The 24175-nt window shown below is 42.7% G+C and overlaps 1 protein-coding gene across 1 annotated transcript in view; it reads left to right on the top strand.

The window, feature by feature from the left end:
• The window catches only part of adarb2 (adenosine deaminase RNA specific B2 (inactive)), a 179461-nt gene that overhangs the window by 127220 nt on the left and 28066 nt on the right, over positions 1-24175 (top strand). The window contains exon 4 of the mRNA XM_084340911.1: positions 17150-17264. Coding sequence (XP_084197037.1) covers positions 17150-17264 — 115 coding nt within the window. The remainder of the gene's footprint in view (positions 1-17149; positions 17265-24175) is intronic.

Raw genomic sequence — 24175 nt, 5'->3', positions numbered from 1 at the left:
CAGCTCTGATACAAGGTGATGTCAATCAGATAACAACTTCACACAGCAACGTTTGATTACACACATGCTTCACTTCCTGTGAATCTCTCGTTCGTAGGTAGAAAAGTAGCATCTATGGAGGGAAATGGCGGACCCCGCCCCTTAAAATGAAAGCATTTCATATATATATATATATTTATATATATATATATATATAAAGCATTATACTGCTACTTTAAGCTAAATTAAACCTTTTACAAACCTACTAGATCATCTGGAAACTGTCACATTGTCACAAGGCTGAAAAGAGCTGTTTGGTTTAACGCATGAGAAGTTGACATTTTGAAGATACATGGTTGATTTTTTTTTTTTTTACAATACTTAAATAATTAAAAATGTGCAGTTATTTGTAAGGGATTAGTCTGGCTGCAGTTATGTTTTTTCTAATTGCTGCGTGAAATGTCAGCACTGAGCATTGTGACATGTTGTGCTGTATTGCCTCATTTCAGTCTCATTCTCAGTCTCCCACACACGTGCATAATCAGGTGGTACTCAAAGCAGGAGCACATGCACACATGCTGTCATCCATACACATGTATGTATGCAAACCACACTCCTCTCTAGTGTCTTTTGTCATTTGCTTCCTCTTTCTTTCTTCTCTCTACACAACTGTAATGTCAAGCATCTTCCCCTCTGAACCACTTAATAACCCATTTACAGCTTTGGCTTGTTTAGATGTGGCAGCTACTTTACACAGCAGCAGCCGGGCACCTCAGCACAGCTGACATTCATTCTCTCTCATTGCTGTTATAAAGCCTAACCTAACCAGCGGTCGAGGGAGATGCACCCACAGATTGTGGAGGCGGAGAAACGATGATCTCCCCGTCTTAAGGTGAACCGCTCATTTGTCTCCGTTTCTTTTTTCTGACCACTCTTCACCTCGCTCTCTAAAGTAGCCACCACGCACATTATGAGCTGCAGGGGAGGACCAGAGGAAAACATGAAAAAGGAATAAAGAAAACAGCTTGTTAAATCTCCTTAAATCTCCACGCTTAGTAGCTCGACATGCATTCATTAGAGAAACTTTCTGACACATCAGACAGCGCCAAGCGGTGGTGTGTAATTTTCAAAAGGAGGCAGAGACTTAAAAGTGCACCATGCACACACACACACACACACACACAATAGGTAAAGACCTTTCAGTGTTCTTTGCCTTTTTTCCTGCTCAGTTCAATATTGACTCTCCTTTCAGTCTATTGTCATGCCTCTCCTGCTCTCTCTGCTGGCCTGCTGCAGGAGCTTATGAAGTATGTGCACTTGAAAGGTTTTTTCGGAAAAAGGAAAGAAAAGGTGACAAAAGAAAGCATGAGCATTTGTTACAGTCTATCTGCCGTTCTGCTTATTCTGCAAACGACACGTGATGGATTTTTAGCAAATGTTAAAAGAGCAGGGGCCACAGACTGATTTCTCCGGCACGCTCAAAAGCCTTTCTCACGCAGTTATTTGCATTCATTCCGTCCGCGGGGCTGTGAAGTGCATATTATATTATGTCGCGCAGGCTGCGTCTGTGTGTGCACAGCGGTCGGCGGTGAGAGGGATCATGCGCTGTTTAAGCCTCTTCTGTCAGGGGAGGTTTGTTAGAAGCCGCATTCATCAGGGCAGAAAAGAGCAGCGCTGTTTTCTCCAAAGGGCAGGTGTGAACTTATGGCCACTGTCTGCAGGATGAACACATCACTGCTGTTGGGAGAAAACCTCACATCTGCAACTGAACACCTCTGTTTGGAGTTTGACATACATGCGTTCGGTTTGTCCAGAGGGGATTTTGAGGTTGTCGTAAGCCCTCAAAGGTTAAGTTTGTCACTACACTGAGAAGCTGAAACATGGCAGTCAGTAAAGTTTGAAGGTGTGGAGTTTCGCCCAGCAATAGGGCTGCGACTGATTGTTTTCGTTATTAATTAATCTGTCAGTTATATTCACAACTGATCGATTGTAAGTATGTGAAATGTCAGAATGTTGTGGAAAATGCTCATCACGATTTCCAGGAGCCCAAAGTGAGGTCATCACATTGCTTATTTCAGCCAACAGTCCATTACCCAAAGACTCTTCATAAGATTTTCATAAATCAATTATCAAATAAGTTGGAAATGTGGTTTATTTTGATCGATTAGTTGTCCAATCATTGCAGCTCTACCCAGCACTGAAGCTGGGCTCACCTCACAACAATGCATAGACCTGCTTGGAGAATCAGGCCCTGAACAAACAGATAATGCAGTATGCAGAAATACTTTTTGTAGTAGTATTCATTATTAATAACTCTATAACAATTTTAACTAGAGCTTGACTGATACTCTATATTTGGGGCCAATGCAGGTACCAATACTTCAGAAAAACTCTGACATCGAAGTTTTAGCTGATATACACACATTTTTTGCAATGATCCCTTGAAATGTGGTTATCATATTTTATAGTTAAACTGCTGTTTGACATGTTATTTTACAATATTTAAGGCTCGCACGTTACACGACTCAACTATAGATCACAAGCTGAGGTTAGGGACCGTCAAAAGTGCATGCAGAATGGCTAAGAGCCCTTTTCAGGTTTTTGGCGAGAGTCATTGCTTTTTTTTTCACTTTTTCGCAAATCATCTTTACATTCACTTGGGCTTCATCTGATTACATACAAGGTAAATTATATTGCATAATACAACACTGGGTTGCATGACAGCTTGATCTGAAATGTTGTGGTGGAGACAGGTCTCTGTGGGCATCAGTCTCTAATTTCATGTTGTTTTTCAAGCCTGAGTCCCATTTTATCCATTTCCTTTCCCTGCCACCAGACATTAGCCAGGAGCAGCCTTCTTAAACCAAGCTGGATTAGCATGGCTCCAACTCTCTTCCTCCCTGGGGCGGTCCAAACTTTCAGGTTGGATGGTCGAAAAGACGCCATAGGCCCTGATGGTCTCAAAGTCCACTGCCCCTAATCCAAAACACCGGCTGTCTTCTCCAATGATGATGACAGTATTTCAGCCATAGGCAGTACATGCTTCAATGATAAAGCTGAAAAATGACGGTTGAAAAAAACAAAAATGTAGCATGATTTGAAGGAGCCACCGGCTGCTGCATCTTTATGCACCACAGTTGCCATGGCAAAATGTATGTATGATAATGATATTAATGATAAATACTCGTCCTTTATGACGTTTAACGAAATCACACATTATAAAGGATTAACTGGAACAAAGCTGACAAACAGAATTGAACTTTGATGAAATGTATAAAGTCTATGTTAAATCCTGCCTCCAGAAACACAAACAAAGCCACACGCCAAAGGGCCATTAGCTTGAGACAAAGTTAGCTACCTGTCCAGGCCGCCTCCATTATTCCTACCGGTCTGCCTCATGTCATCGAGGCGCCCCAAACCAACACAACATTGACATTTCCCCATGATCCCTTGTTGACTGTTAGGAATTCAAAAAGAGCACCCACAGCTATGAATCAAATGTCAGCCATGGCGCTGTGGTGCAGCCGTATCAATATCTGATGATGTATGGCTGGCTGTAAGGCCTTTTGGCCACAGCAGCACCCACAGACATGACACAGAGTCTGGTCTGCACTTAGTCACCAGCAGAGGGAAGGACGCTGGATAAATGACTCCTTCAGAAGGGAATGTACTGAAAAAAACCCAGCTGAAGGTGTCAAATAGACTCATACTCCATCATAAAAAACTATTATTTTTCTTGAAAGACAGAACCAAAAACTCAGCCAGGACATTTGAGATACTTCCAAGTATTTGCACTGTTAACCCTAATAAGATAAACTTATTTAACTCTTGCAGAATAGTACTGTTTATTAATGTTGGCATCATTTAAGTTGGGCATGATCGTGTCCTGATAATTGTGAACAGTAGTGAGTTTGCTGTATTTCTACACTGGTATTAGCAGCACATTGTACCCTTGACAGTACATTATGTTGCAGGCAAGGCTTGACAAGGAGACAGAGAGGCATCTGAAAGCGCCAGTGTTTCCCCTCGTCTGCATCTCTAATCTCCACGCCGAGGGGAAAGCGGTGCTTGGCAACAGACGTTCATGAGCACCGTTCAAAGGGTGGCGCCGGGGTTTGAAGTCTCGCTGATTGCCAGGGTCGAGCCCGCCAAAAGAGCCACAGCGGTATCTTCAAGAGCAGCAGAGATGGAGGCGCGGTCGCCGCGTCTGGGTGGAGGCCGTCACAATCGCCCAGCCTTTGGAGGGAGCCATCGCAGCGCTTCAGAGGAGCCATTTGAATGGCTCGGCTCTTTTAAGACATGAAAGGCGATGTGAGATCCCGCCGTCCTCCCGAATGTTTTCAAGCCGTCGCTGCAGCTTCTCCACATGTCGAAACAGCAAACACTGTTTGGTTGTTGTTATTATTTCTGTGGCTCTGCTCTGGCCAGCGTAAAATATTACAGATTCCAGACAGAAATTCTCTGTCGGGAGACCGAGAACAGTGTCGGACTGAAAATCTGTGAGCACACATATCATGTTCACATCATGCCAATATGTGGCTTTATTAAAAACTCAAAGTCCCATACCTCTGGTATGATAGTGTCAGTATCTGACCACAGCTAGTGGGTATTATTTTATTATGATTTTCAATTTATTTCACATATATGACTTTAAAAAACCCTGCTAGCGCGGTGTGGGGGTGCTATATTTAGTGACCATATAAACCCTGGAGTAAAACCTGCGTCAACCTGGTTTAAGGAGTGGCTACACCAGCCTGTAATTTGCCTTTGGGACACGTTCCATCTGGCCTCAAATAATATCCAAATGAAAAATGGTTGCCGGCAACTTTCACTATTTAAAAGTAAATTTGCCCTATTTGTCGTTGCATGTCCTGCGATGTGACTATTGCACACGTGCACATTGCGATGACAATATATTGTACAGGGTTTATTAAAGGTAGTTCCTCAATTGAACGAGTTAGAAAAAGATGACTTTAGCAGAAAGCCTGTGTGATGTGTACGCAGCTGTTAAAACTGACTCAAGCACAGTAACTTTGGCCCTGATGTGATCTGCACTTGTCCATCAAGTAGGCTACTTCTTCGTGTTTTGTTGTGTATTTGCTTCTCAATATATTTCTGTCGGGGACGCACAATGAAAACACCATCATCCGTATTCAAGACTTTAAAATGAAGTATTTCATCGGCAAAAAGATGAGATGAGATGATGCTTTAATTTTGCGCCCACTACACAAGTCATCGCCTAAGAAGGGTTCTTATTTTGCCCCGTGAATATGTAGATTTTGAAAAGCATGAATGTCTCACATGATAATTACATTAAAGAAGAGACTTCTCTGCATTTAGGTAGAGGAAATATGTGCATATACCGTCAGACATATCGGTTATCTGCAAAAATCTTTCTGTTAATTAGTGGCTACTATAAGCTGGGAAAACTGCTTCATATAACAGGAGGTCTAATAACATAAAGTGCCTCTAACACATTCTTATTGTAAAAAACTTAACACCATATGTTCACACCTGACAACGTGACAGATTTCTGATGAGAGCCTGCACTACATCCTCCTTACATCTTCTTTTCCCTGTTAATTGTTGAGGCATGCAAATTAAAGATCTCGGAAATGCCCAAATATTCACTTCTGGTGATATCACTGACTTTAAAAAGTCACATTACTCTAGTGTTAATAAACAGGTGTTGATATATGGTTACCTGGTTTCAGCAATAAATCATGGATTGTAATCAACTCAGCAGACTCACACAGGAAATCTCCATATATTCGTATCTGTTGATCTTTTTGTGACTATTAGTTGCAGTTGATAAACACTTGTTTAATGCTTGTCCCTTCAAAGTGGCTAATAAATCTCTTAGGCTGCCACACTCCAGTTTGTGGTGTGTGATGATCTAGCGGACCACAGAGGTTGGTGTCTCTTCGCTCTCTCTGCTGAATCATGTGCAGATTAATGGGAGTTGTGTGAACAGCCCTCAGGGGCCTTTGGAGTGGCCTCCTCCTCCTCCTCCTCCTCCATCCTCCCTTAGTCAACTACGTACTGTAGTTGATAGACTCTTGTTAAATCCTCATTGCTGACCCTCTCATTTCCTCCTCTGTCTCCATCCAGCCTCTCGAAGTGGCTGCCTGTTCATCTCCTCTCTCCTTCCTTCCCTCTCTCTTCCCCTTCTCTCCATCTCTCCCGGGGGTAGGTCATGTTATCTTTTCGCAGGAGTCCCTCTGCTGGCCTTTGGTGCATAATGTATAAAGCCGCTGGTGTGTGTTTTACACTGTGCCTGACATTATTAAGTCGTTTCAGGCATATCGCTGCTTTTATCTCCACCGTGGAGGTTAATCAGAGGGGATTTATACCAAAACGACTTAGACGCGCTTCAACCGATGTCACCCTGAACCTTTTTTTTTTTTCTTTTCCTCCTCTCACTCGCTCATTTCTTCTGCCCTGTGCATATTTTAAAGACAGATTGAGGAACAGGATGTTAGTCTATCCAGTCAATTTAAACTGTGAACTGTCAAGTAAAGCAGAAGTGAATAAAGCGATTTCTTGGGAGGTCTAGGAGCAGCCCTGTGGTGCATCATCACGCAGATTTACAACAATTAATACTGCGTCTAGCAACTTTTACATACATAGCCTGGGAGGAAAATGCAGCATAATTGCATCCCTAATTTCTCGGTAATGTTAATTACAGTAATTATTGCATAAAAGGTCCAATGTGTAGGATTTTAGGGGGATCTCTCGGCATATGATATTCATAATTATGTTTTCATTAGTGTATAATCACCCTGAAAATAATAATTGGGCTTTTTTATGAGCTCAGATGAGCCTTTTACATCTACATAGCCAGTTAGTTGTGATGCCAAAAAAATATCCGGCTCCACAGAGGCCCTTTCGTGTTTTAAGCAGCCCCACCATGTTTCTGTTAAAGGCTTGGAAAAGGCAAGGTGATTGGAGGGGTGTTCAGTTGGTTGCAATCTGCAACCTCACAGCAAGATGCTACCAAATCCTACACACTGGTTCTTTAATACAGTCAAATCTATAAATTACAGGTTTAAATGGGAAACTTGGTATCATAAGAGACAAAATTGTAAAACATACTTCTCTTACCGACTGGATATGAAATCACCGTCATCATTATTCATTATTTCTCTGTTAGTTTACCGTGCCTGCTGTGGATGGTTTCAAATAACTTGTATTTATCTACAAAATTGAAAAATAAATTGAACACCGACCAGCAGAAGAAAGAAAAATGCTAGAAGCCTAACCTGCTATTTTCCTCATCAGCCAGGCTTTTCTTTAAAGGCCTTGAAAATGTACGCATTTATCAGTTTCTTGCTTCGAGTGATGGAAAGCCTGACCTGAACACTCAGCAAATGAGTGTTCTCTTGACAAACAAACGATATATTTCCCTATAGAGACATAACCCAGACCTTTTGACGTATATGAGCTTATAGGCTGAACATTGTAGCTCTGACTGTGTCTCATGTCTGAGACCCACAAATTCACATTTGTTTCTGTTTGCTGTTGCCTTCTCGGCTGAACCGCAGAAAATCCATGCGGAGGGGGGCTGGTGAAGGTTATGTGGGAAATTGGCTGGCACAGTTACCAGGTTACAACCACAACAAACATGGCGCCAAACATGGGCCAGGACCTGATAGCGTGTATTGTTGTCATAACTGGCTGTGCTTGTTTGATCAGATGAAGAGAATTTAGATTGATAATGAGTTTTAGAGTCAGTCGTGCTTAACATCTGCGGGTTGGTGGTTATGTTTCAGTGGCTTCGCTTCGTTTTGGCTTTGAATGTTGGGGTTTCATTTCCCAAATTAATGTTTGGATTTAGGCTTAAGAGCCTTAGTGGCTCTGAGCAGATGTAACCAATCAGGGGACATATGAAGTTAGTCGTGACTGAAGTTCAAGTTAAATTGTGAAATAGTGAAATTGTCTCGAATGCATCTCCTGTGACTACTTTTACAGTACTTCATTCAATCTATCATGTTTGTTACAGAATTGTGCGTTAGCTGACAATTCATACTTAACCCCACCATGACCTCATCAATTGGTTTATGGGCTTCTGTTTTGAAGCCTCAAATGTGTCATTTTTGTCATCAACGTTTTGTTTTTTTGAAGCAAGAAGTGACCATATTTGGACGAGAGGGTGGAGCTGGGGTGGACGTCCTGATTGGAACTCACTGAGAACCTGTAAACACACCGTGGTAGTCATTGCCACCTGGTAGTGACGTGGTAGTTACCCTGTCAGTAAGAAGTTAGCCACGCCTTTAAGTAACCTAACGTGCCAGATGGTTTGTCACAGAGAACCATGTGGGAAGTCACCAAAACTGTTTGGAAAAGGCCAGGCGCTTCCAATCCATCACATAGATGTTGAGATATTTCACTAGGTAAGTGAAATGACATTGATGTCTCTGGTGATGTCAGAGGAATAGTCAAAGAATCAGAATTCATCCTATGGGGACCATGAGTGTCTCCACAAAATGTCATAACAATCAATCCAATAGTTCTTGAGCTTTTTCAGCCTGGACAAAAGTATTGGACCCAATGACTTTACCATCCCTAGAGCCATGCTGCTAGCGTGGCTGAAGATCTCGTTGTATATTCAAAGCTGTGGTTCTTCGTTGTGTATTTTGCTTTACTGTTAGAAAGGTTTCTTACAGAAGAACTGGGCCATAGGGATTGATGGTAACCCCAAGTGAGGAATAGGAACTAAATAATGATCTACTTCTATGTTTAGCATCACCACTAGGAAGTGGTGTCCTTGGTTTTTTGGTGAGGCTATCATTCTTGTGGCAGCTTATCCCTGACTCTGATCCTTACCACATGCACCACGCTCGTCTTGCTTTCTACCTTTTCAGGCCTAATGAGGAATCTCTGCTTGAGCTTTGCTTTGCTGACGAGAACCTGTGGTGCAGCATCCCATCTCCCCCTCCTCACACGCACCGGGGATAGAAGGCTGGGCGCGCTGTGGCAAAGACAGATCAATTGCACAATCTCTGTCACTTGTTCTGTCTCTTGTGCCCCTTCATCTGCCTTTGTTCTTGCTCGCTAACATCAAGCTTGTGGTTTGAAAGGGAAAAACCTCTTCTTATGATGATGGCGGCAGCATGGTGCAGGCCGGCTGTCTGATCTGACTGACAAGGCCCCGCTGTTCAGGCGAAAAGTTTGACACACAAACACGCACACTGAGAGAAATCTGTTCCATGGGCTGCAGGGCCATCTGGCCATCACACAAGAAAAGGTTGGATGTAGTTAGAGGCGAGGTGCTGGAGTGTTTCACAGCGCTCTCCAAATTTGTACACAGTTCAACGTCTCTGGGTCGCATTCTGTTATCACATGACACAACAGCATCTTTTACTGTCAATAAAAGGACAAGACGACAGTAGAACCGCTGAGTATGATCACTGACGTGTCTTATTTTGTTTTATTGTTTCCTCTTGTAACACAGATCTGGAGGACAGAGGGGAGCAAAAGATTTAGGAGTGAGAGAGATGCCATGTGTCATATGGAGAACAAACAAGAGGGAAATCTGTCTCGCCGCGAGGAGTCTGGCTTTTTGAGAATCTAAAAAAGCCCCCAGAGGCAAAGTTTCCACCAAATGAATAGATATCCATTTTCAAAAGACTCATGCTTGGCGTCAGGCGAGGGGACCGGGAGAGGGAAGGGTGGGCCGGTGGTGGTGTACGGGGGAAGATATCTAGGCAGAGGGCAGACACTATTAAAACTCGGGAGAATGAATTGTTAAATACCTCTATAAAGAAATATAAGACATGGCCCCGTTTTTATGCTGCCTGGGCTGCTCTGCAGGCGGGTGATAAGGTGGTGAGGGTGGTGGGTTAAGGCGTGTGTGTGTGTGTGTGTGTGTGTGTGTGTGTGTGTGTGTGTGTGTGTTTTCCTGAGGGTGGGGTAAAATCAAACCCACATCCACCCCCTTCTACCCTGAACACAGTGACACACATGGACACTCACAATCAACATGGCTGCCTCAGTTTTACACTCAGGTACAATATACGATGGCATATGGAAGACCTCAAACTGTAATCATTAAATCTGCAGGCATCACTTCCCTTCGTGCTAAACAATAAATTATACAATCAAACATTTTCCCTTCCTCACAACACACATACACACACACACACACACACACACACACACACACACACTCATATCTTCACTCCTACCAGCATGCACACACTTCTAGGTCAGGCAGCAGCGGGGAAAATTTTCCCCGTTGACATTTTGTGTTTCTGGCCCAATATTGACTTCAGAGGGAAGGCAGCAGGAGGATTGTTGGTGACATTCCACATTACCTTGGAGATAGATGCCGAACTGTCTACGTGCACAAACGGCTGGGGAGGGGGAGAGAAGGAAAAAAGATGCATAGCTAGAATGGATGGATGGATGGATGGATTGATGGACGGATAAAAAAAATGAAGGAAAGTTGAGCAAAATAGTACAGTGACGCATTTAAGATCCTTATCATTACTTTAAATGTTGTTCTGTGGGTTCTGGAAAATATTTTGATGACCAGAAACTTACAGCACAACCCAACTTAAAGCCTCTATATTCACAACATCACGCAACTAGACGAAGAAAAAGTCGTATTGTTGTAAAAAGTAACTGCATTGAATTAGTCCCTGACTCTGCAGTTTCCCGCCCGTTCTAAGGGCTTCCATGGCGTCTTTTAGCTCTTTTAGCTCACCCAAGGGCAAAAATCTGATGCATGACAAAAGCAATTCCTAAGGGGTACACCGAGAGCAGCGCCATAACTCTGCTAACGAACATTGGGTCAAACCATTGTTAGGCAAACGGTGGGAGTCGCAAACTTTTGAAACTAAAATGATTATCGACATTACACAGTCGGCTGGCGTAGACCAACAGTCTACATCCAGTGAGTCAGACCGTGTTCACAGTGGTATTTATATATTTTTCCCATTTTCAACTCGTGGCTTCTTCTTTGCCTTGTTGCCTTTAATACATTTTCATCTCTTTTCTTCCGTTTCCTTACATCGATTCTGTATCCACCTCATTCCTCGCCCTCATCATACCATGGGCACGACTTCTGTGCATCCCATCACTTAACAGGAACAGGTGTTTTCCATGGTAACAGGCTGTAAATCCTCATTCTTAGGCCTTGTCCACAGGTATTTCTTAGAATGAAGCTCTTTCTATGCGTTTGGGCCTTCTGTGCACACATAACTGGTCACCGAAAACTGACCATTTTCAGAAACTTTTTTGGAAATGATGACGCTTATCAGTGTTTGTAGCATCATTGGCAAATTTGAACTTGGATTATGTGTTATGCTATTGCAGTAATTAAGTTTGTACGTTGACAGAATGGATTTTATTGTTTATTTAGGTGCAGAAATTACCCATTTGTATTCTAATGCATGTGGAAGAGAAATAATTTCAGCAGTAGTCTAATTACAACGTTTAAATGTTAGCAATGACTTCTAGCTAGTAACTTTCCATACACTGAAACAAACACGCAAATGATTTGATGATCAAATCTATGAAATACGAACAATATTAAAGTTTTATCAGCTCTCACTCAAACCTCACCCATACCGATCAGTTGTACAAATAATCTGGGATCAGATAACAGATCACACCTCGGTGTGTATCCTCTGTATGAGCATATGTTCTCATGTATTTCAGTGTTTCGCTGTAGACCTATCCCACCTGTTTATTTACACTATGAGAAAAGTGTAAATGGGGTCAAAAGTCAGCGGATCAGTTTAAATGTTCTGTAACACCTCTTCTTTATTAAGGCTGATTATGGCATTGCCGCAGTAAATCTTGCAGCTGTAGCAGTTACCAAATAACCACTGCTGCTTGTTTCTTCCACCTGAGGAGGCCCAGAGGAGTTTCTGAGTAAATTGGTCAGAACTAATGCAGGAAAGACACCAGGTGGGGTGAGTAACACAACAGCCACCGCAGCAGTTTCTGCTCTGAGCACTTTCTACCTGAGACGTATTCCGAGTGGAGCTTACATCAGTTACCTGAAACAGATTTTGAAAGCCAAATTCCCAAATGTGGCTATATGGAGCAGCGTTAACCTTGATGCTCATCCAAGAGGAAGCCAGCCAGCCAGCCACATGCCGGCCGCTCTTCTCGCTGTGTGGCAGGTCGGGCTGATGTTCTGTCTGACTGAGGAGCAAGATCCTTGGCCCCATTTTTCTGCCACATTAGGCCCACACTGAAGGTGGCACTCAACTCTCCCACTGAGGAAAGAGTGTGCGTGCGCGTATGTTAAGAAAAATGATAGGGGAAACTGTGAGAAATGCGGGTACAGGCAGATGTATGTATTTAGATATTAGCTCATATAAACAGAGAAAGTGTAAGATGTTTATTTGTCATGAAGGGAACCACTGCTGTCAAATCACAGCCTATTTTCCTTTTTTCTGTCAGGTGATGTAGATTATGTTGTTTCCTCCACTCTGGCTCACAGGATGAGGAAATTATAGGCTCTGACTCACTGTTGGCTTCTTAGCGCTGGCACATCACTGCCCTCTATCACACACCAGCATGAGAGAGGGAAAGGAAACCTGACAATGAAGAAGGAGGAGGAGGCAGGTTGGTTAAAGGGAGAAGAGGAGGAATGAAAGGCGAGGCCGGAATCTGAGGAGTTAGACTAATAAAGATGGGGAGAGCAGACGAGGAAGTGTGAAGGGGAAGAGAGGAGGGAGAACAAAAGGAGAGGAGGAGGAGGAGGAAGCATGAGGGAGGGACAAAAAGCTGGGCCGTGTGCCAGGGTCTATTCCACCTTTGCTCTCTGGGCCTTTCTGAGCTGCCACCTTCTCTCACCTCTGTAATGTCATCAATGAAAAGGCCTTTAGGAGGGATGGAGGACTTGACTCGGGGTTCAGACTGTGACCGACACCAGCTGACGCTGCCAAGCCAAGCAGGATTCTGTTAGAATTAATTGGATGTCACTTTCAGGTACAAGGAACAAGGCATGTTATTTTTTTCTTTCCACATTTTTGTAACTCGTGCTGCGAGCGAATCAAAAGATCCTGCAACGTTTGGGCTGATGAAATCCAGTGTATAATCTCAAAACAAAGCTTTTCTCAACAAGGTTTTTCTTACATTCCTGAAAAGTTGACTTTAAAGAGGTAGAGGGCTCTCACTTCATAGACAGATTTTTTAAATCAATATAGCCCTTTTTACCAAGAGATCACGCAATACTGCAGCAACGAAGGCCCTTCTTTGTTTATTTGCACTGAATAGAACAATGGCGGCATAATGACAGCACAGCGTGTCATTATTTTTAGATAGCATGCTGGCAAAAGACATGTGACTCAACATCATCAGCATATAGTGTAACATTTTAAATAGACGTTGGGCAGCACTTTCTAAACAATGGCAGAACATGGATTTAACAATCATTTACTGTAATCATTTACTGTCTCTACTGTTACATGGTTGTTGATCTCGTCCTCTGCTCAGAGAGTAAGGAGTTTCTGGATCTCGTTTCCTGCCCAATTTTGCAGACTTTTTTCTTCTTTCCGTCCTGCTGCCTCTACGGCTTGCTCTTTTTACACACGTTGATCTTAGCGCTGTTACTACCTCATCTGCCAGCTCAGAGGGAAAACAATAATGATCCCCTGTTACGCCTTGGTACTTCATATGCAAACGGAGAGGTGGTATAAAGGTGCAACAGTCTTGAACAGGCTGTGTAAAAGGGGCTGATGATTAAAGAAAGATAATCCACAATTTCTGAGGTGACATGTTTAGATGTCTTGTTTTGGCCCATCAAAAATCAATAAGCCAAAATATACCATTCAAAATGACATAAAACAGAGAAAGAGAAACCTTCACGTTAGAAGCTGAAACTAGCAAATGTTTGGCATTGATGAACAAATAAAGAGCAGTCTATCAAAATTGTTGCCATGGAAATTTGTTAAGACATGGTTAAAATGTGGATTTCTAAAAAATGCTCCCTCGGTGGATGACTCGTATGAAGGGTTGTAAGAATACTGCCTTTGCAGAAATGGACACAAATCCTACATGACAACATCAGGCAATTTATCAAGATATGGCAACCAATTATAGTTGTACATCCTCCTACCTATCTAACAATACTGGAACTGACTATAGCCGAACTTGACTGTCAAAAAGCAGGGTCATACCCAGTGGGTGATTTGCAGCGGGTGAGGTGGCCGTCCCTCTTTGGTCAGGTCGCCTAGCTGCACACTGCACTGCACAGATTCAGTGTGCTGCATAACCAGGAAGTAAACTCGGAAGCAAGAAAACTTTTGGGGTATATGCGCCAGACGAGCAATTCTCATCTTTCCATCTGGTATCTAGGTCTTCTATATAAACATATGTGTCTGGACCCAGACGCGCTGTCCAGTCTGAAACCCAGACCTATTAAAAAGAAATGTTTGTTTATGTGTGTCACATGCCCCCAGATTTAAAAGGAATCATCTGATAACATTGAAAGAGTGGGCCAGAGACAGCATTTGTAAAATAACGTTGGCTCAGTTAGTTAGCTAGCTTGAATGGCATTAGCATAAGGGAATCTAGAAGAGGGAATTTAAAATCTGTTTTGCTGCTATTGAATCACTTCTGTCCTGAGTCTGTGATAGACTGAAGCTCCATAATATGAAAATATTCCCTTTTTACAAAGGGTAAATGTTTGTGCAGCATAAATTGACCTCTGAGTTTTTTTCAACAAATCCACTGAAGACCTGTCCACTTGAATTTTCTGTTCATTGCCCTGTAACATGAGCCGCACCCGACAAACATGCTCTTAAACAGGATTGGTTATTCAAGCATAAAGTAAACAACACGGAAAAGTTCAGAAAAATACCTTTTCTTCACCTTGTCTTGCCTGCCAGTTGTCCAAGAGAGCTACGTCCATCTCAGCAGTGACCTGTCATGCTACTTTTATAGAGCTCGACCAGGCATCATTGCACCTCCTGAAACAAACTGCTAAAAGTTATTCACCATTTACTTTTTCACAACACCTCGCCGCTTCTTTTCTGTTTCAGTCTGACACCAGTGTCAGAGCAGCAATATGTGCATGTGCTTACACACACATGGCACACACACACACCACCCACCACATCACAGGCTGCGAGCACCTCGACCGCCAGTTCCAACTGTGAGAATATTTCACAGCCCCGACGAGGGCTATAATGTGCAATATGCTCACTAATTCAGTCGCTCGCTCCCTCTTGCTCCCTTTTTTTCACCCTTAATCTCCTCCTTTCTCACTCTACACGTCCGTCAGTGTGGCATCTGTTGATCTCCTTTTAGCTACTGGGGGCTCAATCTGTCCAAAAGGCCCACTCTGCTGCCACTCTGTTGCCATCTCCCGGTGATCCATTTATGCTCTACAGTTGGCGTGAAGGCCGCTCAGAGACTAAGCCCTTAATTACCACTAGAGTAATGAGCATTAAAGGTTTGGAGAGGCGTGGATATGATCTGTTGAACAGTGTGGATTCAGTGGATTTGTGTTTAGAAGTATTGTTCTGAGTTCTGTTCATACTTCGTAACAGTCTGCATTTTATAATGTGAAAGATTTGGACAAATCGGTGGTAAATCCTCTGGGTTGCTTCGTGGCTCAAAGAGAGCTTGTTTACAGCACAAAACTGGAGCACTGTTCTTCCAGTACAAAGGAGACTAAAGATTTCAGAGAGTCTTCAAAAATGTGACAGATGGTGTATGTATAAATATATAAAACATACCAGGCTACCTATTGCATTGAAGCACTCTCCTCGGACAAAGCCTAGAAAGAACAAGCTTGCCTTTAGTTCATCTCCTGCATGTCTATGGAGTCACGTAGCAGATACTTGATCCAACAGATATAAAATAATCTAATATTGCTGTTCAGCATAGTTTAAAACACACTTATTGCGGGAGATCGTACCCGCTTACCCAAGTTTAGTGACTGATGGCAATGACAGAGGCACCCAAAAACTCCTTTTTTTACGCCGATGAGTAACCATTCTCCTAACAATGGTTCTATTGATGTCGATGCCAGAAATGCTCCGATTAGAAATACATTTCATCTTTTCACAATGTGATTCACACCACACGGTCAGACAATGCCAGCGAAAACTTGGCAGCAATAGGCCAATCCGTTAGCACATGGTTAAATAGGAAACAGTTTCTTCCTAGTGCGGTCTCGTCATAATCATAGTGTAACCGTTATTATTTCTGTGTATTCTGCACTCACAATACGACTTTGATTACATGAGGGTTCAAGCCACTGTTGCTTTTCTTGTGGCTTTTTCATGGTAATTAATTATTCTGAAAAGCAACGTTTCACTGCCCTCCCAGGTTGAACATTTTAAGGCTTTTTCAACTCTGAAAAAACCTCATTTGACTGGTTGTTTTCTTTTCTTTATTAAGGGGTAGTCACAAGAGACAGAATAAATAAAGGATTGTCAGAATGTGAGCATCAGTGGTCTAGTCATCCTCACTTTTAGTCTCTTGTATGGATCAAGCTCCCAAAAAATGTTGTTTACTACATTTCCCATAGTGTAATTCAGTAGCATCTGTCCTCAGACCCTCCATGCCTTGTGAATACCACCATCTTTCAAACTTCATACTGAAAAAGAAATACACGATATCCATGACATATACAGACGACACAGTTTATGCTCCTTTGGTCAACTCAACCTTTAAGTGATGAGAATGTTAACACTAAATCCACTGTATGTGTCCCCATAGAGACTTAAGTGTACACTATATGTTGAGTGATAGCAGGACACTTGCAGTTTGGTGCTTGGTGAGTATCAGGGGTGTACTTGCCCTGTACATATGGAAGTAGGAAGTGTTTCCTAAAGGCAGACTGTGTGCAGAATACACTCACACAGTGGAGGAAAAGATGAATATCTCACCTCAAATAGTTCCAAGAGCAGTCTTGGCTATATGAGCTATAAAACTTTATTAACATACAGTATGCAATAACATAAACAAACTGTCATGACTGAAACCTTATTTAGTTTTGGAAAACTTCACTGTAATGACGAATATTGATTGCTGATTTCTATATGTGCTCTAAACAGGTAAGTTGGCCTTCGGCCCAATCTTTCAAAAACTCACTGTCTTACCTGAACAGATCAGGGAAGTGGAAAGTTATCCAGCGAAATGAAGTCAGTCTCTATAGATTGTGTCTAGTAGAAATTAAGGGAGCGATTGTGTTTTTCAGGACTTTGCCGATTCAATATTCCACTTGGTGAGGGAGAAGTACCGGTCGCTGGTGGGCGGCTGCAGTCCTGCGCACGCTCGACACAAATCCCTGGCAGGCATCGTAATGACCCGAGGTATGGCAAATTTCATTGACTTTTATATATCACTTTGAATTATTGAAGTGGTGCAATATATATAGAGAGAGGGAGGGAGCTAAAGAGAGAGAGGGGAAGAGGAAGGAGTTCTAGATTGAGAGAGAAATGATAAACTGACGGTGGGAGGAGGGAGAGAGTTTCCACTGCGTGCTGTACCTTACATTCGTGCAGGAGAGTATACCTTCCTGATGAATTATTGACTATTCAGAGTCTCTGAGGAGAATGAGACATGGTAGTGAGTGTCAGTCATCCCCACTGCATGCTGGACTTGCTGTGCTCAGGCAGCTTTGACAGGAGTTTCCAGATGCCACAGTGGAAATCGTAACTAGATCAGCTTAAAACTTAATCTGAAACCCAGCCAAGTGACACGCCGAAGGAACAGTGAGAAGGAGGAAGCTCCACACTGCTGTTCCCCTGCTGCACGAAACGATGAGTTATTACCACACATTTAACTTTAATGCTTTATTTATCCTCCGTGCGTGGTGTTTGTTTTGCATATTACATTTGGCCTCCTACACAAGCGCACGTGAAAACAGACAGATCCATACAAACTCACATAAAACTAAGTTAAATCAGACCCCAAAACAGCTGTTGTTCATTTGATGTTAGCTATCCTAACATGTTATTAGAGGGGCATTGTTAGCTATTGTTGTGTTGTTGGTGTTAGCGAGCCTAACATGTTATTAGATTGACATTGTTAGCTGTTGTTGATATGAAGCAGTTATAGAGATGTCAACTGCTCTGACGTTCAGGCTCTGCTGCCCGCTCTTTCTTGCCACATAAAATATCGTTCCTCCCTGTCTTTTAATGCACAATTAAAAATTTGGACATTTCAAGAGACAGCTCCATCTGTGAACATCTGGTCACCCTATCATAGGAACAAAGTGAGCCCTGCCTCCAACGCTGTATCCAGTTCTAGATCCATGAGCGTACCATGTAAATAGATGGCTTTGCTAGTCGTTGCCCTTAGCTGAAGTTTTAGTGTTGCTTACTAGGGTGAGATGGCTGAGGAGTGTGTTTGGTGGGCTAGGCCAAATGCTAAGTAGCTTGTTGTTAGCTAACACGTTATTAACTGATGATGTTAGCTGACGATGCAACAGAAACAAGTGAATATTGCTTGCATTTGAGTGTGTGGGTGCAAGTGCATGTTGTGGATCCAACGCAATGAAACACCAGTTATTGAGAAGGTGCTCACCTGATGAACCTGTAAACCTGTCTACATGCTTACACACAACTTCATCTTGAAACCATTTTTATTTTTTCTTTAGTAAGACAAGTGAAGGAGCATGGTTCATGCAAAGCTTCTCATAACAGAGGGGTTGCTAACTATTGGTTCTTTAAAAAACATGGGGAAAATGTATATGCAGCGATAGTGACTGGACAACTGAGTGGGCCATTGCATTTAGATGGTTCCCCTTACGCTAGAGGGGCCAGCCGTTGTAGTTTACCCAGATACAATGTAGATATAAGGGGGTGGTCAAGCTGCTCTGAGTGTCTGCTCCTTGCTTGGATGAGTTTAGGTCAGGGCTAGAGAATGGTGTCACCTGTCAGAGATCCACACTGCAAGGCCTAATGACTAAAACTCATACAACATATATTGTACATTGGGCTCACCCAGCTTGGCAGATGTCAACTTGTGTCACCAACTCACCAAAAACAAGCCATAACCCCAAGAAATAGAAACCAAAATGACAATAAACAGCAGTGTTCAACCAAAAAACATACAGTGGACGTTATTTTCCAAAGCACAGGGCCTTCGCTTTTTAAAAACCAATATGACCACACATCCACAAATACACACAGATCTGCACATGTGGAGTGCAGACACACAAACAAAATTCCATGCTCGCACACACACACAGAGGGGTGTTATCTCCCCGTGTGGCTGCAGGCTGTGGGAGTGCAGGGGTCAGTGAGGAGGGATTGGTATCTCTGCTGTCTTTGGAGTGCTGCAGCTCATCAGTTTAGACTTCAGTGAGACCGCCGCTCATCCTGACCTAATCCAATCCCTCTCCTCTCCTCTGCCTCCCAGTAATTGCTTCTGTTTGTTTATTAATAGCACACGTTATCTTCAGAGATCCAGACGTTGGGCTGCCAAGTATTCGCAGCGAGGCGGCAGCGGCAGCAGCGTCGAGGTGGCCGGCATCCGTACAGTCAGACACCAAACTTGACAGGAACGCTGGGGAGTCCTGTTCTGCCCCACCCCTCCACCCTCTTTCTCTCTGTCTCTCTGTGTGTCTCATGCCTCTGCCTTTGCCTCAAGAATATTAATCAAGGTCCGTCTTTGAACCGTAGACAGACAGCAAACCCCCCCACGCCAACCCTTTGCTGGAGTCCCGCCGAGACAGTTGAGCTGCAACCTGAGTGAGATTAGCCTCGCCACCAGGCTGAGAGTTGCGAGACGACCGCCAAAGTAAACCACCAGCACACATTGTCAAATAGTGTGGAAAATCTCATTTGAATCTATCTGAGATAGCATTGGGTGCCTGGAGATGGTAAACAGTGTTCAGATGTGCTCAGAGACATGAAAAATCAGGGACGTCCACATGGAAAAATGCTAAAAAAGAACCTCCTTTTCCTCCTTTTTATTACTTGTTTGTTGGGATGAGAGAAAGATCTTCTGAGGCCTTTTATTCAGCAGAGTGAAGAGACTCAGAGTGGGGAAAAAATACCTCAGGGGCTCAAAGAGAGAGATGAGAGCAAAGGGCTTCAAACAAGTTGATCACAAACGACAGTTAAGCCACGGTTCTTAGTCTGCATATCCATTTTCAAATAGGGATTTTACTTTTACTCTTTATCTGGTTTTCCGGTGCTGCAAATTTTAACGTTCAGTAATCACAAGCAGCAGCAAAACAGCTCGCTGAGAGGCAAAAAAAAAAAAATTAGCGGAGATGTGATCGGGGTGTGTTGCAGCACAGAGAGATTTGAGAGCTTCAGCAGCGTTTCACAAAGACACCCTTATATGTTCAGAGCGGTTGCTAATAAAGATTCAACAGGGTGTTTTCTCTACTCTTGCCAAGTTGTTGTTGTGGTTTTTTTCTATGCAAGAGCTGAGCATTTTCAGAGATTTTCTGTCATTCAAATGACAAGCATTGAATGACATTCAGCGCAATCATCCAACAACTTGTGATGAAAGAAACACATGAAAGATGGGATTTATGGAGCTCAACCTAAATGGCATATAAATGAGTTTACTAAAAGTTGACCTTGAGCACTCATTCTGCTTTAGAAGAAAATGGTCTTATGTCTGCTTTATGAGGCTCAGAGATAATGGGTGGCTTATTAGGAAACATTTTCCCCTGTTTTATAACCATAAAGAATAAAGGGATTCAGATAATGACTTTGTGGTGTCTGTTGATTGCAGTCGCCTTGTTGGAGTGGATCACTTTAAAGTTCATGGTCATATCATTTGTTTGTATTTCACTGTTTGACTCTCCCCCTGGTTCCTGATCATCTTCTCAATTTAGTCCTCGCTTTTCATTTGATAGATGTCATTTGTTTTTTTGCCGAGGATTTATCCCTTTTATCAACTGACCATGTGGCGGTGCGGTTCGCATTTTGTTTTCCCGGCCCCTTCAATCAGAGGCCTGGCCTCTTAAATCATGGGTGAGTCTGTCTGGTCTAACAGCCTAAACGACTGGCTCACAATCTGCTGCGGCAGTGTGTAATGTAGTGTGATGCAGCCTGGTTGCGAGAGGCCGTGCAGACAGAACAAGTGGTGAACCGGTGTTGTGGGGTGGAAGTAATGCAACATTAAGCAGACACACAGAGGTAATACATATTCTGTGGGGTTTTTTTTTATTAATAACATTACATTTTAACGAAAGGGAAAAAAAACAGGATCAGCAAAAATATCGAAGGATTTTACATGCACCTTAGTCTTTAGTCCTCAGAGCAACGTCTGGTCATTAGAAAGTAAAGTTTTGTGGCACAGCTGGAAGAATACATTTAGGCACAGGTGCTGACATCAGTCATGACCAATAAAATTACCTCGCTGCCTTATTTTGAAAGCAGTATGTCTATGCCACAGGACTCAAGCACTTTTGTGATGGCTGCAGCTGTGCAGACTGGATCTGCCACAAGAGCTTCTCTCAAGAGGAAACTACAATCCCCATGGCTGAATATAATATAAATAAGTTGAAGTGGCCAACTGGGCCTCAGAAATTGCTCGTAATATTACTTTATTTGAGTTTGAGAGTGGTTTTCTCACATCTTTTTGGCTGCACAGGTTCCCTTTAATTCTTGGTAGGATATTGTACCATTTTGCTTGATTGTAACCACACCCCATACTCACTTTCCCATCTTCTTAGGGTTCAGCCTCAAAATACTGTTAAATAAATACCTGTGTTCACCTGACAAAAGTCGAGTTACGTTTGCTTTTCCTGTAAAAGGTCGTTGATAGTGCTGTTGTGAACAGTAGCAATAGCGAGTACTTCCAGGTCTCAGTTTGTGATGTGCATGCTTTTTGACAGTGCTGTTATCCTGGGGTGTGACATCTTTGAATCACCAGTAACAGATGTATTTGTGTGTGAAGAGAGCCTAAGGCCTTCGACTCTACTCTACCTTGTTCCTTTTGACCCTCTCTTTTTGTATTTCTGTGATGCAGCTGATTATTCCTGGTTTAAAAACAGCGTACTGCCTGTGGGGCTCTCTCTCTCTTTCTACCTCTCTCTCATTCATCTCTCCTCCTCCTCCTCCTCCTCTCCTCTCCTCCTGCAAACTGAAGGCAACCTCACTGCCAATTTCATGCCAGGCTAGTGAGCAGCGCAGCAGAAATTATCCACTGCAAAATTGATCTAAACAATCGCAAAGTGGAACGGCAAGGAAAAGCAGGAGAATGAAATTGGGAGAGTCTGTTACCTTTTTGAACTCGCTTTATCACCGAGAAGGAATTGGGGTGCATTGCTTACAGGGAATTCTAGTAGTTGACCTCATGATAGAGATTTTTATGGCACTGTTCAGTAATACATATTGTATGTTTTCTGTGCAGTAGTACAGAAGGTTTTCTAGACCTATCTGATATTTATGGCGAAAGGTGCTAAAAGATGCTTTAATAGTTTGAACTGTTGGCACATTTGATCGATCACTTCACATGATGATGAAGATGTAATGCTAGTAAAACATGCGATTGACAAAATTGTACTGATGACTCACAAGAGCACTTACAACACTTGTTGCTTTGGAACATACTTTAACATTTAATTTAGAAAAAGCTTCAATCCAAGCGAATACAGAAATGTGTCAAATAGTGCTGAAAACAACCGTGGCAAGAGCACACTTACCATTTCTTATATAGATTAAAATCACCTCCTACACCGGCAGTGTCTTTTAGGTAAAGTGTTGCTATACAGTATGACACCCCTTTCACACAGGAAAAAAACATCAGCATTCATTCCCGGGTCAAATGAGTCTCCAGTAGCAACAGGTGTTTATTGGTTCCAACTCCACTCGGCTGTTATGGAAACATGACACTTTTACACGCTAATTCTTTACCCCCTTTTCTGTTGCAATTTTATAATCCGCATTGAAGTTTCGGACGTAGGTGCATAAATAGTTTAGTCTCTGTTCAAACAGCACTTGAGTTTGAAAAAGGAAAAAGAAGGGTGGACACACTAATTTGCAACCTTTTCTTGCGAAGTTCTGGACGAAAATACTTTCCGACCCGTTTCTGTTCAAGCACCATGTCCACTTTCCATTGTTCAGTTTGCGTTGAGTGTGAAAGAGAGACTCAAGTAATAGATGTTAGAAAGTAGAAGTAAAGATAATGGAGCTTTTTGCCACTAAAGAGCCAGATATGTTTCACAGGAGCTGGTGGAGAACAAAAACAGAGCCAAAAGGAGAGTGAATATTGGACTACAATTCTCCAGGTGGCTAGAAAAGAATCCAAAACTTAAAAGGTGATGCAGTTTTAAGTTAAAGCAGGAAAATTACTTCAACTACATGATGAAGAATTGTGATTACTTTCATTTGTCATTGTACGAAATAAGACAGATTAACTCATTATGCTTCAGAACAAGTGTAATTATTTTCCGTCAACTGGACAAAATAGGAGATGAAAAATAATGTAATAGGTTGATGCTGTTTTTAGTCCCATTCCATGGCTCCAAGTAAGCACTTTGTAAGTATGTTTTGAAATCTAGTCCGAGTACATCAAGCCCAATTTTCAGTGCCATTAACTTGTCTTTTGATTAGTCCTTAGTTCATATAATATTAGATTTTATACGAAAAATTATACATTTTTTCTGCTGTAGTTTCAACAGTACAAGTTGAACTTGTTTCACCCTACCTTAGACTTTCCTTTCTTCTCTATGCTCTTTTTTTTTTTCGCAACTGCCCACACACACACTCCTCCCTCCTCTAACTTTTACCTCCTTTGCCCTCCTTCCCATTCCTCATCAGTGGAGGTGTCAGGACTCTAACGCCGCAGTGCCATCTGGGCCGAGGCTGATAAAAGCTCATGTGCCGGGCCGCCGATGCCTGCAGGTCTGCCAGAAGCCAGCGAAGCCTGACTTTCAGAGCCGATGGGGAGAGATTTGTGGCAGCCAAGGAAGGAATGGCATGCTGTTAACGTGCTGATCCAGCCTCTCCCCCTCTGCACCACCCCTGTCTATCTGTTAGTCAGTTGGGGTCTCACATGGCCCTGCACTGGCCTGAATCTTCACTGACAAAAGTGTCTTTTTCTCAAAGAAAAACAACAGGAGACAGGAGACTTTGTGATCTATGATCGCTTCATGTCTCACATTGACTATGCTGCTTATGTGAGATGGGTGGGTTAGAAGCTCCTCTCTCAATCCACCACTGAGTTCTTGGAGAAGCTGACCAACTGTGCCGGTTCTTCTTCAAGGTGAAGACTGGCACTACAAACTGATTTCTCACTGCAATGATACAGT

This window comes from Pagrus pagrus (assembly GCF_965226575.1).
Source record: "Pagrus pagrus genome assembly, chromosome: 20".
Taxonomy (NCBI): domain Eukaryota; kingdom Metazoa; phylum Chordata; class Actinopteri; order Spariformes; family Sparidae; genus Pagrus; species Pagrus pagrus.
Note: the sequence above shows the minus strand (reverse complement) of the source record. Positions and strands in the feature narration are given on the sequence as shown.